General features: G+C 40.4%; 1 protein-coding gene across 2 annotated transcripts in view; it reads right to left on the bottom strand.

Moving 5' to 3' along the window:
* Window positions 1-15,317, bottom strand: part of CTNND2 (catenin delta 2) — a 1,186,471-nt gene that overhangs the window by 981,367 nt on the left and 189,787 nt on the right. For both annotated transcript variants that reach the window (XM_073332332.2, XM_073332334.2), the window contains exon 2: window positions 8,119-8,252. In XM_073332332.2, the coding sequence (XP_073188433.2) occupies window positions 8,119-8,252 (134 nt within the window). The remainder of the gene's footprint in view (window positions 1-8,118; window positions 8,253-15,317) is intronic.

The following is a 15,317-nucleotide window of genomic DNA, read 5'->3' as shown; positions in this document are numbered from 1 at the left end:
TGGAAGAGACCTCAGGAGGTCATCTAGTCCAACCCCCTGCTCAAAGCAGGACCAACCCCAACTAAATCATCCCAGCCAGGGCTTTGTCAAGCCGGGCCTTAAAAACCTCTAAGGATGGAGATTCCATCACCTCCCATTCCAGTGCTTCACCACCCTCCTATTGAAATAGTTTTTCCTAATATCCAGCCTAGACCTCCTTCACTGAACTTGAGACCATTGCTCCTTGTTCTGTCATCTGCCACCTCTGAAAACAGCCTAGCTCCATGCTCTTTGGAACCCCCCCCCTTTAGGTAGTTGAAGGCTTCTAGCAAATCCCCCCCTCACTCTTCTCTTCTGCAGACTAAATAAACCCAGTTCTCTCAGCCTTTCCTCAGCCCCTAATAATTTCTGTTGACCTCCACAGGACTCTCTCCAATTTGTCCACATCCTTTCTGTAGTGGGGGCCCCAAAACAGGACACAATACTCCAGATGTGGCCTCACCAGTGCTGAATAGAGGGGAATATTTACTTCCCTCGATCTGCCGGCAATGCTCCTACTAATGCAGCCCAATATTCTGTTAGCCTTCTTGGCAACAAGGGCATACTGTTGACTCATATCCAGCTTCCCATCCACTGTAATTCCCAGGTCCATTTCTTCAGAACTGTCGCTTAGCCAGTCGCTCCTCAGCCTGTAAGCAGCTCATGGGATTCTTCTGTCCTAAGGGCAGGACTCTGCACTTGTCCTTGTTGAACTTCATCAGATTTATTTTGGCCCAATCCTCCAACTTGTGTAGGTCACTCTGGACCCTATCCCTACCCTCCAGCATATCTACCTCCTCTCCCTCCCCCAGTTTAGTGTCATCTACGAACTTGCTGAGGGTGTAATCCATCCCATCATTCAGTTCATTAATGAAATATTGAAAAAAAACAGCCCCAGGACCGACCCTAGGGGCACTCCGCTTGATACTGGCTGCCAGCTAGAGAGTGAACTGTTGATCACTACCCGTTGAGCACAACAATCTAGCCAGCTTTCTATCCATCGTATAGTCCATTCATCCAATCCATACTTTTTTTAACTTGCTGGCAAGCATACTGTAGGAGACCGTATCAAAAGCTTTGCTAAAGGCAAGGTATATCATGTCCACCAATTTCTCCATATCCACAGAACCAGTTATCTCATCATAGAAGGCAATCAAGTTGGTTAGGCATGACTTGCCCTTGGTGAATCCATGTTGACTGTGCCTGATCACCTTTCTCTCCTCCAAGTGCTTCAAAATGGATTCCTTGAGGACCTGCTCCATGATTTTTCAAGGGACTGAGGTGAGACTGACCGTCCTGTAGTTCCTCAGATTCTCCTTCTTCCCCTTTATAAAGATAGGTACTATAGTTGCCTTTTTCCAATTGTCTGGGACCTCCCCCGATCGCTAGGAGTTTTCAAAGATAATGGCCAATGGTTCTGCAGTCACATCAGCCAACTCCCTGAGCACCCTCGGATGCATTTCATCTGGCCCCATAGACTTGTGCATGTCCAGCTTTTCTAAATAGTCCTTAACCTGTTCTTTCACCACAGAGGGCTGACCACCTCCTCCCCATACTGTGCTGCTCCGTGCAGTAGTCTGGAAGCTGATCTTGTCTGTGAAGACCAAGGCAAAAAAACATTGAGTACTTCAACTTTTTGCCTCCCCCATTCAGTAAGGGTCCTGCACTTTCCCTGAGCTTCTACTTGTTGCTAACATACCTGTAGAAACCCTTCTTGTTACCCTCCACATACCTTCCTAGCTGCAACTCCAATTGTACTTTGGCTTTCCTGATTACACCCGGGCATGCTCAAGTGATATTTTTATACTCCTCCCTAGTCATCTGTCCAAGTTTCCACTTCTTGGAACCTTCCTTTTTGTGTTTAAGCTCACCAAAGATTTCTCTGTTATGGCTGTTATGTTATGTTATGTTCTCTGTTATGGTCACCTGCCATATTTGCTATTCTTTCTGCACATTGGGATGGTTTGTTCTTGCACCCTCAATAAGGTTTCTTTAAAATACAGCCAGCTCTCCTGGACTCCTTTCCCCCACATATTAGCCTCCCAGGGGATCCTGCCCATCAGTTCCCTGAGTCAAAGTCTGCTTTACTGAAGTCCAAGGTCCATATTCTGCTGCTCTCCTTTCTTCCTTTTGTCAGGATCCTGAACTCGACCATCTCATGATCACTGCTGCGGAGGCTACCACCCACTTCTACTTCCCCTACCAATTCTTCCCTGTTTGTGAGCAGCAGGTCAAGAGGATCATGGCCCCTAGTTGGTTCCTCCAGCACTTGTCCCCAGCACTCTCCAAAATCTTCCGGGATTGGTCTGTGCACTGCTGTATTGTTCTCCCAGCAGATGTCAGGATGATTGAAGTCCCCCATGAGAACCAGGGCCTGTGATATGAAGACTTCTGTTAGTGGTCCAAAAAAGCCTCGTCTACCTCATCCTCCTGGTCTGGTGGTCTATAGAAGACACCCACCACAACATCACCTTTGTTGATCTCCCCTCAAAGACTCTCAACAGGCTTTTCTCCAGTTTCATACTGGAGCTCTGAGCAATCATACCACTCTTTTACATAAAGTGCAACTCCTCCACTTTTTCTCCCCTGCTTGTCCTTCCCGAACAGTTTATACCCATCCATGGCAGTGCTCCAATCATGTGATTTTTCCCACCAAGTCTCTGTTATTCCAATCACATGACAGTTCCTTGACCATGGCAGGACTTCCAATTCTTCTTGCTTGTTTCCCAGGGTTGTTTTCTTTTAAAATCTTTCCTCATATATCAAATATTCTAAAAATTTTATAATTTTTAATTCTCTCCTATGGATTCTCTCTAATTTACTCACTTCTTTCCTAAAGTCTGACACCCAAACCTGGACACAGTTCTCCAGTTGAGGCGTCATCAGTGCTGAGCAAAGCAGGAGAGTTACCTCCCATCTCCCACCCACAACACTCCTGAATGATATAGCCTTTTTCACACCAGCATCACACTGTTGACTCATACTCAATTTGTGACCGACTATAACCCTCATATCCTTTTCAGCATTTCCACCAGATAGGCAATTATTCCCCATTTTGTAGTTATGCATTTGATTTTTCTTTCCTAAGTGAAGTACTTTGCATTTGTCTTTCTTGAATTTCATCTTGTTGAATTCAGACCAATTCTCCAATTTTTCAAGGTCATTTTGAATTTTAATCCTGTCCTCCAAAGTACTTGCAATCTCTTTCAGCTCGGGGTCATCCACAGATTTTATAAACAAATTCTTCATTTCATTATCCAAGTCTGAATGAAAATATTGGCTAGTACCAGACCAAGGACTGACTCCTGCAGTACCATATCACATATGCCCTCCCAGTTTGACAGTGAACCATAACTACCCTTTGAGTACAGTCTTTCAATGAGTTGTACAACCACCTTATAGTAATTTCTAAACCACATTTCTTTAGTTTGCTTATGAGAATGTCATGTGGCACTGTGTCACAAGCCTTACTAAAAATCAAGATACATCACATCTACTGCTTCCCTCCTAATCCACTAGGTCAGTAATTCTGTCAAAGAGGGAAATTAGGTTGCCTTGGCATAATTTGTTCTTGACAAATCCATGCTGGCTATTTCTTATAATCTTATTATCCTCCAGGCATTTATAAAGTGATTGATTAATAATTTGTCCCAGTATCTTTCCAGGTATCAAAGTTAGGCTGACTGTCTATAATTCTCCAGGTCCTCTTTGTTCTCCTTTTACAGATACATCTGTTTTCCCTTCTACAGTCTTCTGGCACCTCACCTGCCATCCTGTTATTTTCACAGATAATTGCTAATGGATCTGAGATTGCTTCAGCTAGTTCTTTAACTATGCTAGGATGAATTTCATCAGGCCCTGATGACTTGAAAACATTTAAATATTCTTTAACCTGCTCTTTTCCTATTTTGTGTCTCATTCCTTCCTCCTTGTTGTTAATATTAAAATGTGTTGACCATCTGGTCACTATTTGCCATTTTAGTGAAGACTAAAGAAAAATAGGTATTAAACACCTCAGTTTTCTTGATGTCATCAGTTATAAGCTCTCCTTCCCTGCTAAGAGGATCTGTACTTTCCTTTGTCTTTCTTTTGCCCCTAATACATCTAAAAAAACCTCTTCTTATTGTCTTTTATGTCCCTTGCTAAGTGCAACTCATTTTGTGTCTTTCCCTTCCTGATTTTGTTCCTACATGCTTGTGCTATTCTTTTGTACTCCTCTGTAGCAATTCGGCCATGTTTCCACATTCTGTAGGATTCCTTTTTGATTTTCAGGTCGTTAAAGAGCTCCAGATGGAACCGTATTGACCTCTTACTATTCTTTCTATCTTTCCTTTGCATCATGATAATTTGCAGTTGTGCCTTCAATATTGTCTTCCAGCTCTCCTGAACTCCTTTTTTCCCTTTGATTTTCTTCCCATGGGATCTCACCTACCAGTTACCTTACCTGTATTTCAGTATTGAAAAGAACTGAGGGAACAACAATATTTACTGCACAGTGTTATAAAGCATTATATGGATCTCCACTTATATATTGTCAATGAGGCCCCTTGCCATTTACTGCTGACACGGGAACAAATTCATGCTGAAAAGTAGCGTGTAATCACATTAATGTTATTTCCACCACAAAGATTGTCCCTAGCAGGGAACAGAGTAACTTGTGCACGACATGAAACAGCCTGGTCAGGGATCATTCGCAAACACACAGGCTATGCCCCCAGACGCTGCCCCAAACTGTCCCCTCTACAGCTGGAAATTATACATATTTTGAGGCAATTGAGAGCAGGGAACCAAAGTTGTACTCCATATCTCCTTGTAGCCATTCATTTTCATTTATGTTCCCAGGTGCAGTCCAACACCCGAGTGTGACCCATTACATCTGTTCAGGCAAAACATCCCTGGAAAAATCCTCAATACATCAATTTACATATAATAGCTAGTAATTAAAATGATGAAATTACTTTAAAAAACCCAACATCCAAGCCTTTGTTTTGTGTTTATACTTTATCATAAAGACACAACATGAAAAGCACACAGATATAGATTCTGAGTTCATTATTGCTGTGTTAAATATGAAACTTTTATGTTTGGAATATTAAACAATCTGCTGTTATTAGACCAGATAATCTCATTGGTAAAACTGAGGCAGCATGTGGATTATTGGAAGCCCCATAATAGTAATGAAAAAATATTACTATGCACTAAACTCATATTTTAAAAGTTTTATTAAAATCAGTTTATACTGTTCATGTTACTTCAAATTATGTTTTGGAAGCTTGTTCATAGTGAGTCTATAGGCAGAAACAATTATCTCTGTGCTGTGCTCACGTACATTTTCCCAGCTACGGGTAGGCTGGTACGATAAGTGTGAGATCATGCATAAAAGAAATTGTACATGTGTACCTCAGAGCTAAGTCAGTTTTAAATTCAAAATGTAGAATTCCCAATCACCCATTTGTCATATAAGAAATTAAAATAGAAAATGTAAGTCTTTTTATCTTTAAATCTCCATATATCCTTCCTCCAATTTTCTGACCAAAGTTTATGTTCATCAGGTCTGTCCTTCCCCCCAAATCAGCTGTACCTACAACAGTCGCTATGATACCATTATCCCTGTGGTTCTGCCTGCTTCAGTCATCCAGAGAAACAGCTTCAGATATCAGTTTCACAGAGTATATTAAGTGAGCATAGAAGTAAATGAAAAGTTTCTGCAGCTGAGCCAAGACATTTTTTAAAAAGTTAGGTGGAATAATTGTATATGCAATGACCAACCTGGAGGAAATAAAATATATTTTATTAAATTTGGCCAAGGACAATCTGATTTTAAAAGTGGTTGTCCTGTTTTTAATTTGTTTGTTTTTATTCCTCTGCATAATTAGCCATGTGCATGCTTCCAAATCTTCAAGTAAGGCCAGACTTCTGAGCAGAGCCAGAGGATAAATTAACCCAAAGTGTTGGCTAGACAGACAAATCACATGCTTTTTTCTACTAGGAGATGGGAAGCCATTTATCTTGAATGCCAGGTTAAATGAGCTCATAAATCAGGGATATTAGAGATTGAGAACACTTATTACGTCACCTAGTCCATCTCCCTGCCAGTTCATTACCACACAAAATACACCCAGAATTTGTAAATGCAGTTTCAACAGTTTAATTAGACCATGTTTTAGTTGTCTGGACTGTTAGTCAATATGGCTTTTCCTGTTTTGTGAGGACATCAAGCTTAGTACTGTAATGTGTGCCTGGTAGAATCAAACAGTATTGTGTGTAGAGGAAATAAGCCAGAGTGCATTTTTCTTACAAATATGGGTCATTCCAAAACCAAAAGCCTTTACCAATAAAACACAGATCACTTTTAAGTCACGTGACGCACATGTACTGTGAACCACTCTCACTTTCTGGTCAATTTTTAAGCCCAATACACTAAATCACAATCTACTCTGAAAAAGTTAGGTTGTAAAAGAAGTTATTCATTTCACATATCATCCTAGATAATGAGCGTGTCCAGATAATGCCGTTATACTGCATGAAAACCCTCATACACATCAAACACATAGGGCAACCGTGAATCTCTTTAAAAGTTAATGTAGCACACCAGAGAACATTTTAATTTTTAAGCTATATAAACTACCAATTGTACAACAGTTGTAAAAACAAAGTATTAAAGAAGTATAGGACAACGGACTATTTCAATTAAAAATACAATATAACTTCTAAGAATCCTTAAAGAAGCTGTCAGTGTTATCTGAATAATTTTGCATTTTAAAAAGTATAATTGATGTTTTTATTGCACATGCATCTTCTAACATAACACAACAGGCACACAGAGTTAAAATCCAAACTCCACCACGTCTTTAACTTAGATAAAAACAAAATGTAAATTTCAATTTAAACTTCTTCCCTAGATTGGGCTTGTTTTGTTCCTAGGGTTTCTCCTTTCAGTATTACTCTGTTCTTGCCCCTATTTCCCTCTGAATCACTGAGCAGCTCAAACTCTTCATATACTCCTGGGCCAAAGCTAGTCTGGTGAGTCAGCAGAAACAAGTCTCTCTCTCTCTCTCTGCCTCTGCAGGATGGTAGAACCAGATATCCTGTCAGAGTACCCTTTTCTGTGAAGCTGAATGTCACATTAAAATTTGTCAAGGGTCCAAAATACCAAAACTAAATATTAAAGTGTTCCCCCCCCCTTTTTTTTTTTTGGTGTAGCAGGTGCTACTAATGATCAAAACCATAAGCAGTTTTCAAACTCAGCTGTTTTCAAGAACTGCAGTTATGGCCATCTCCTATGTTGGAGGCAGAGGGGTTGAAAAGCAAAATATCAATGGTACGGCAGTCTTACATAAGTGAATTTTTCGGACAAAACTTCCTTTAGCCATACAGATATACTGAATAATTCTCAGTGTATTACAGTAGAATAAGGAGATATATTCAAAATACTTGGTTTTCATTAGCTGTGTAGGAACCTCAAAATATACAGAAGACTGAATTGCTTATATAAACACATCTGAACCTGTGTCTCATCAGAATCAGAGCGGAATTTAATGAGATTTTTGTTTTTCCAAGCTTTCTAGTACTTCCTTTTTTGTTTTAGCCAAGTAGACAATACCAGAAGAAAAACCTCTTGATATATTTTGGAAATTCTGCTTCTGGTCTCAACCGTTTTCATGTCATGCTGGAAACAAGTGAATGTAAACAAATAACAGAATATTTTCAAACAAACAAGATAGGGTTCCCTTCAATCCTTACACAAAGCTTTGGAATGAAAGTTACTTTCTTCACAGTGGTTCATATGTCCCTAACTCTTACACTCTGTACTGAAGAAACCTCCATGTAGAATAAAAGGAAAGGAAAGGATGTTCTACTTATAGCAGTCTAATTTAAGATCACCATACAATATACCAGGCAGAACCACAAAAAAAAAACAAAAAAAACAAAAACCAACAACAAATGTCTCCCCAAACCAATGACCACAAAATACTGTTAGGAAACTAAATTGAGGTATTTTTAAAACAAGAAATATTTCTGCTCCTTCGTGGCATCAGTAATAAGCCTCACAAGCATGTGCGATATAATATGTAATCAAAAGCCACTATACTTGTGTACCTGTTCCTTAACTGAAGCTAGAATAGCAGAGGTTGTCTCTGTTTCAGAACCATCCCCATTGGATGTATTCAGCACAGGGCTAAGGGAACTTGTCTTGTCAGAAGATGAGGGCTGGTCTGGCACAGGCATAGCTCCTATGATTCAAAAAAGAAAGAAAAATGTTTTGATATTACAAGTCGCATGTGTGTCAGGAATCAAATACGTACAATAGTAATCACCCTAATTTCAGAAAAAAAATAAATATTTTGTGTTCAGCAGAGCTAATTTGCTTCTGTTAGATAATGTGAAAGTCCTTCATTTACTGTTCTTTAAAACACAAAGATTATTTAACATTTATCTTAAAAGCATTCTTTTAATCCTTATATAAGAATTCTTGTAATCCAGTTTGCCTCCATATCATTCACCACATTGCATCTGGAGCTAATTCAAACTATGTACAGTTGTGGCATTTGTATAGTATTCTAGGGGCTATGTCCAATACAAAATTACAATATCGCGGGAGTGATGAATCACGGGAGTGATGCAAGCAGAGGACCAACAGATGAGAGAAATACAGAATTTCTCGACTTCTTGAATTATGTGCACATTTACTATGTACCTATTCGTAGTCTAGTATTTTGCTTAACTTCAACAAATCTAGCAGTGTTTTTGCTGAAGTTTTATCAGCAATATTATTGTAAAACCCTAATAAAAGTTATTCTGCACCCTCCCTTTTTTTGTTTGGAGTGAGAGAAGTGAGAAAGCCAATGGTTAGAAGTGAAGTCTCTTTCTACTTTTTTGTTCTATAAAGCTAGGGATAAGAGGCAAGAGGGAAGCCATGATTTTGGAGGCTGAGCCATAGTACGAAGGGACATAAAGTGTATAGTCCCCAGGTGTATCATATAAACGGTGCAGTTGCTGTAAGAGTCAGTGGGGCTCTAGAGGAAGTGCTCCTGCTACCTTAGTTTTTCCTGTGTCACTCCCCTAGAAATTAGCTTCCACATATTTATGAAGGAAACCTTTCATTTACAGGTTTCAGAGTAGCAGCCGTGTTAGTCTGTATTCGCAAAAAGAAAAGGAGGACTAGTGGCACCTTAGAGACTAGCACTCCTTTTCTTTCATTTACAGTTCTCGTGAAGCTGACCACTTAAATCAGCCTTTGTTATATGAGTCCTCTTATATGAGACCTAAAGGTCTGGGGAGCTTGAGTCCACAATAAAAAGTAAATGCACATCAGAGCTACCTAGCACCAACTAAGTGCAATACACTTCAATAGCAGTGATTGAGGAAGTTTGGGATTAAAATGCCCCAAATTGTCTAGGCACAGAGTGAATGTGCCAGAACACACCGCTAGCCAAAGTAAAGCCCTGAAGTGACATTTTATAACTGTTTAATTTTTCTCATTCTGTGCAACAAATATAGGTTTTTACAGTAACAAGTTACATGTTTTACAAAATAACTTCAGCAACTCAGCAATGTAATTGGCAGGAATTTATTTAAAAATATTATACTGTCTACAAAACCACATATTACATGTGTGCGCACACATACGCCATGACCCATCTTGTAATCTTGACTAATTATTTTAAACTAAATTATTAGTCACTTAATAGGAAGCAAGATCATTTTCTTTTCTGATGTTGCAGTTGTTCACTTTAGGTGGGCTAGTGGCTCACATTGTGGAATTCTATTCCAACCTGAGAGATGCAGTTTTGGATGTAATTTCAAGACTTTGGAGCACAAGATTCCCTACCACTTCCATTTCTCTCCTCTCTTCCCCTTCTTTTGTCTTTTCCTCTCCCTTGCTGCTATTTAGTTGGTGTTGGTCCTGTTCTACTAACTCATCCTCGCTTGCGTCTTTCTCACTCAGTCCCCAATAATACATTTTTAAAAATATATATTTTTTAAAAATCTTTTAGAAAGTGCAACTAACCTAACACTTCCCACTATGATCACTATGCTTGTGTGCTATATCCATTTTGTAGCACCCTGCATGAAACCTGGAAGGAGTAAAACAAATTGCAAGATGGAAGTGTTTGGAGAAGGCACCAGGAAGCCAATCTGTGTGGACATGGCTGGAATGCTTGCTGCAGTTGCATCTTTTAAATGTCCAGTTTAGTTTTCAACACATGGAGTCGTCTCCTGTTATTACCCAGCGTGGGATACATGAACACATCTTTTCTGTATTTAGATTGCAAACTGTTAGGGGCAGGTATTATCTGTTACTGTGCATTTAACATGCTGTGTTACTACTATTACTAAATGCTAATATTTGCTGTTAATAAACAACCATACAAATCAATATAATTTCTATCATTCCCTCACATACCAACCCACTTAAACGTGCACTGCTGTCTTTATCCAGGGCAACGTGCCCAACATTTATGTCCCCCATTGACAGAACAGCAATGCCGGTTTCTCAAACACAAGGCTAAAACATCATAGGCAGCTCTATGCTAAGAAAGGAGGCTAGAATTACAACAGAGTAAAGTGCACATTTGAGACTTTCTGGTATCTCTCTCCATTATTGCAGAGCTCTTTCTGCAAAGATTTCAAATATTTCCAATAATTCTTTTCAACAAGAGACAGATATTAAAAGTCTCAGTAATTAATCTACTTTCCCAACTTATTCTTTAAATCTAGTAAAATATGAAGAATGTGGATTATAAAGTATAAAGAGATCGTCATTAGCTATTACAAGCCATTTTTGTGCTTTTCATGTGCAGGCATCTATTTACTTTCAGAATCAGGTCTCTGATTATTGTTTAGACTTAACTGAAGTTTTTACTTGTGAAAAACAGGAAATATATTTAGGAGTTGCATGCAAGGCCTTCAAACACATTTTGTGTTAAGACAAAAAGAAATGGGGTGAAATCCTGACCCCACTGAAATCAATGGCAAAACTTCCATTGACTTCAATACAGCCAGGATTTCAGCTTGTGTTGAAAAGAGCATTTGAACACTGTGGTGATATTGTAAACAATACTGAACCAGTGTGTTTGCAATTTTTTCTTATGAGGAGCACTCTGTGAAAATTAAGGAAGGTTAATTTTGCCATTCTAAAAGCTATATTCAGCTTCAGATCAAAAGATAATCATATTTCTAATTTCACTATTCTAAATTTGTCAAGCATGATTAAGATGGAATTAGATGACAAAAATCTGATTCATTATTTACTTATTTTATTTTGTGTTTAGAAATGAGGATAATTTGAAATAAGATTATATAATTTAACCTTTTTATAACATTACAGGAAGATACAGCCACAGTTTTTAAATAGCCAGAAAAAGAGCTTAGCCAGTTTTACAGGCTAAGGCTTTCATCATGCAAATTTTATGCTTGTGATTCCAATTGGACTACTCATTATGTATAAATGTAAGCATATGCATAAGTCTTGGTGGGTTTAGGGCCTTAATCTGTACATCCTATTCAATATGCAAATTATAAAATGGACTTTTAAAATATCTATGTACCAAGGCGAGGGCTACAGTTGGCTTGTTTAGTGAACATTAAAAGCCATTAAAATCTGGTCATGATAAGATTATCAGCTCACCCACTGATCCAAAATCAGAGAGTATCTTTTTCAGACCAGTTTTCCAATTCAAAGTACTCAAAAAGTAATAGTGACTTTCTCCCAACTATAAATTCTGTGGTGAATCACAGTTGCTTATTTGTATTAAGGAACATGCTACCCCTTTGTGAACATGCCATGTAACAGGGAAAAAAAAGAATTAAGAGAGAAAGTAGGGGTACATTAGTTCACACTTCCCTACTGTTTTAGGGTACCTGCCCAAAGACTGAGGGAGACTACATGTATCAGTGTTTCCCTAAAAGTCTATGGAGAAAGCAAGGTCTAGTGGGATAACCAACTGCAGCAGGGCGGTCACCCTGCTCTGGTTAGGAAGGGGTTAAAAGCAGCCAAGGGAGGCTGCTTAGGTAGTCAGCCACAGGTGTGGTTGCACCCAATTAGAGACCCAGAGTGTGGGGGCACTGCTATGGGGCAGCACCCTAAAGTAAGCGGCACCAGGGTCCAGGAGGGATGCGGTGCCTCAGGTGCTATAAGTGGTGGAGATCTGGAGAAAGCAGGCACCGGTAGGAAGACACTGGCCAGCAGGAGGCACGCCGAGGCTGGAACTGAGCTAACTCCCAGATGACCTGCAGGAGGCGCCACAGCGGTGAGTGCCTGCCGTGATACACCAACAGTCTAGGAGCCAAGAGCTTCACAGTTCTGTTTTCAGCTCTTCCAGTGACTTGTCCCTTCATTTCTCTGTCCCCGTTCCTCCCACCTGCCACCTATTTCTAAAATAAGAATACTAATCATTCCCCCCTCTCCCCAGGGTACCAAACTCTCCTACCTGTTGCTGGATCTGGAGAACGGAGAACAGATGCAGCAGGGAGGGAACTGTGACTGAAGAGATTACATATAGGGACCCAACACTCTGTGGAACTAATTTGAATGAGGCCCACGGAAGCTTGTATTGCTCATGTGCTTGCTTCAGATACTGTCTGACATCTATGTACTGCAATCACTTCCTGGTAGCAGCAGCTGGTACTGCACCCTGCCAACTTTCTAATTGCACAAATCCAAATACCCTTGCCACGCCTGTCTCTGAGGCCCTGTCCCCACTCACTCCAGTCCCCCTCCCTCTGTCGCTCGCTCTCCCACACCCTCACTCACTTTCACTGGGCTGGGACAGAGGGTGCGGGAGTGGGTGAGGGCTCCAGCTAGGGGAGAGGTCTCCGGAGTGGGGCCAGAAATGAAGAGTTCAGGGCAGTGCTTACCTCAGACGGCTACTGGTCAGTGGTGCAGTGCAGCTAAGGCAGGCTCCCTGAAGCGGCTGGCATGTCTGACCCTGAGGTAGAGACACGGCCACGCAGCTCTGTGTGGTGTGCACCGCCTGCGCCCACCTGCACCTTCCTCGCAGCTCCCATTGGCCAGGGTTTCCAGCCAATGGGAGCTGTGGAGCTAGTGCTTGGGGCAGAGACAGCACACGTAGCCCGCTGCCCACCCATGTGCATAGGAGCTGGACGTGCCGGCCACTTCCGGGAGCTGCGTGGGGCCAGGGCAGCCAGGGAGCCTGCCTTAGCCTTGCTGTGCTGCCGACTGGACTTTTCGCGGCAGCAGTGCTGACCGGAGCCGTCAGGGTCCCCTTTCGACCAGGCGTTCCAGTCAAAAACCGGACGCCTGGCAACCCTAACTGTTGTAATGCAGCCACACTAAAAATACTTCTTAGGTACACGGGGACTGGCAGCTGGGACATTGATAGGGCTTAGCCCCATCAACCCATAATAGCCACTCATAGTTATGGTCAAAAAAGTGATGACTGAACAAGAAGATCCTGTTTTAAAGATGCATGCTCTGTGTATTCAAAGCCACTATAGTTTGACACGCTAGCAACAGAGAGTACAAAAGAGGGGAAGTGACATCATCACTTGTCCTCTTCCCCCTCCCCACCTCCATCTCAACTCCTGAAAGAGAGTTTTGGTTTTTTTTAATGCTTGACTATTGTTTTCTCCAGTGTCCCTTCCATCATATTAGCTTAACCTTTGCATCTTTTCTGTTTGCTACTTCACACCTTGGCTATTTTCCCAATCTTCAATAGAGTTACTCCAGAACTTACCCCAGTGCAACTGTGAAAAAAAATCTGCCCTACAATGTGCAACATATAATCAATTGCAAGTTCAGGCATACTGGGCCAAGTTTACCTTCAGTTGAATAAGTTCAAAACCCTATATCTCCATTGACATTAGCGGGGATGCACCAGCATGAAAGAGGATTTTGGACAATTCCTACATATACTTTGAAGCTAAATATGAATAAGATTTACATTACAACTTGATGTGTAGAATTTCCATTGTCCTTGGTGTCTTTGTTAATTGATAATCAAGCCCACTACACAGCACCAATCTCAACCTTTTATAAAATAAAGAATAAAGAACATGAACATAAAAAGGCAAAGGCTGAAAGATAAATAAACTAAGAAATTTTTCAGGCTACTCTTTCTCCAATAAGATGTTGGCTATAATCACTTCTGACTTCTTCTGCTTAGAAACAAAGCAGATTCAGAAATAACAAATAATGACAAAAAAGTTGAAAACATCTTTAGATGTTTAAGTCTATGCACCATAAAAAAAATACCCCAAAACCAAACAAACCAAGGAGTCCTTGTGGCACCATCCGGGGCTCGTTCACCTGCACATCTACCAATGTGATATATGCCATCATGTGCCAGCAATGCCCCTCTGCCATGTACATTGCCCAAACCAGACAGTCTCTACGCAAAAGAATAAATGGACACAAATCTGACATCAGGAATCATAACATTCAAAAACCAGTCGAAGAACACTTCAATCTCTCTGGTCACTCAAATACAGACCTCAAAGTGGCAATTCTTCAACAAAAAAACTTCAAAAACACACTCCAACTTGAAGCTACAGAACTGGAATTAATTTGCAAACTAGATATCATCAGATTAGGCCTGAATAAAGACTGGGAGTGATTGGGTCAAAAACCTAAACTTAATTTCCCCAATACTAATTTTTCCCTACTGTTACTCACACCTTCTTGTCAACTGCTGTAATGGGCCACTCTCTTACCACTTCAAAAGTTATTTGTCTTCCCTTGGTATCCTGCTGTTAATTGATTTATCTCGTTAGACTGACCTCACACTTGGTAAAGCAACCCACATCCTTTCATATATTTATACCTGCTCATGTATTTATACCTGCTCATGTATCTTTTACTTCATACATTTGATGAGGTGGATTCTAGCCCACAAAAGCTTATGCCCAAATCAATTTGTTAGTCTCTAAGGAGCCACAAGGACTCCTTGTTTTTGTTTTTTGCTGCTACAGACTGGCACAGCTACCACTGAAACCTGTCACTATGCACCATGTGTTTTTATTTGAGTGTTATATATATATATATAATAGGTATGTATATTTTTTGTGTGATAAGACGTTAAGTAAAGTTAGAACAGTGATTATGGTCTGAGCATGATAGAGTGCACATTGTACAAATGGCTTGATTTACAAGGTAGAATTGCAAACTGGCAATTTTGGTTTCAGAGTAGCAGCCATTTTAGTCCGTATCCGCAAAAAGAAAAGGAGTACTTGTGGCACCTTAGAGACTAACACATTTATCTGAGCATAAGCTTTCGTGAGCTACAGCTGACCTCATCGGATGCATTTAGTGGAAAATACAGTGGAGAGATTTATAT

This window comes from Lepidochelys kempii, chromosome 2 (assembly GCF_965140285.1).
Source record: "Lepidochelys kempii isolate rLepKem1 chromosome 2, rLepKem1.hap1, whole genome shotgun sequence".
In the NCBI taxonomy this organism is placed as follows: Eukaryota; Metazoa; Chordata; order Testudines; family Cheloniidae; genus Lepidochelys; species Lepidochelys kempii.
The sequence above is the reverse complement of the archived record's forward strand: the minus strand, read 5'-3'. Positions and strand labels throughout refer to the sequence as shown.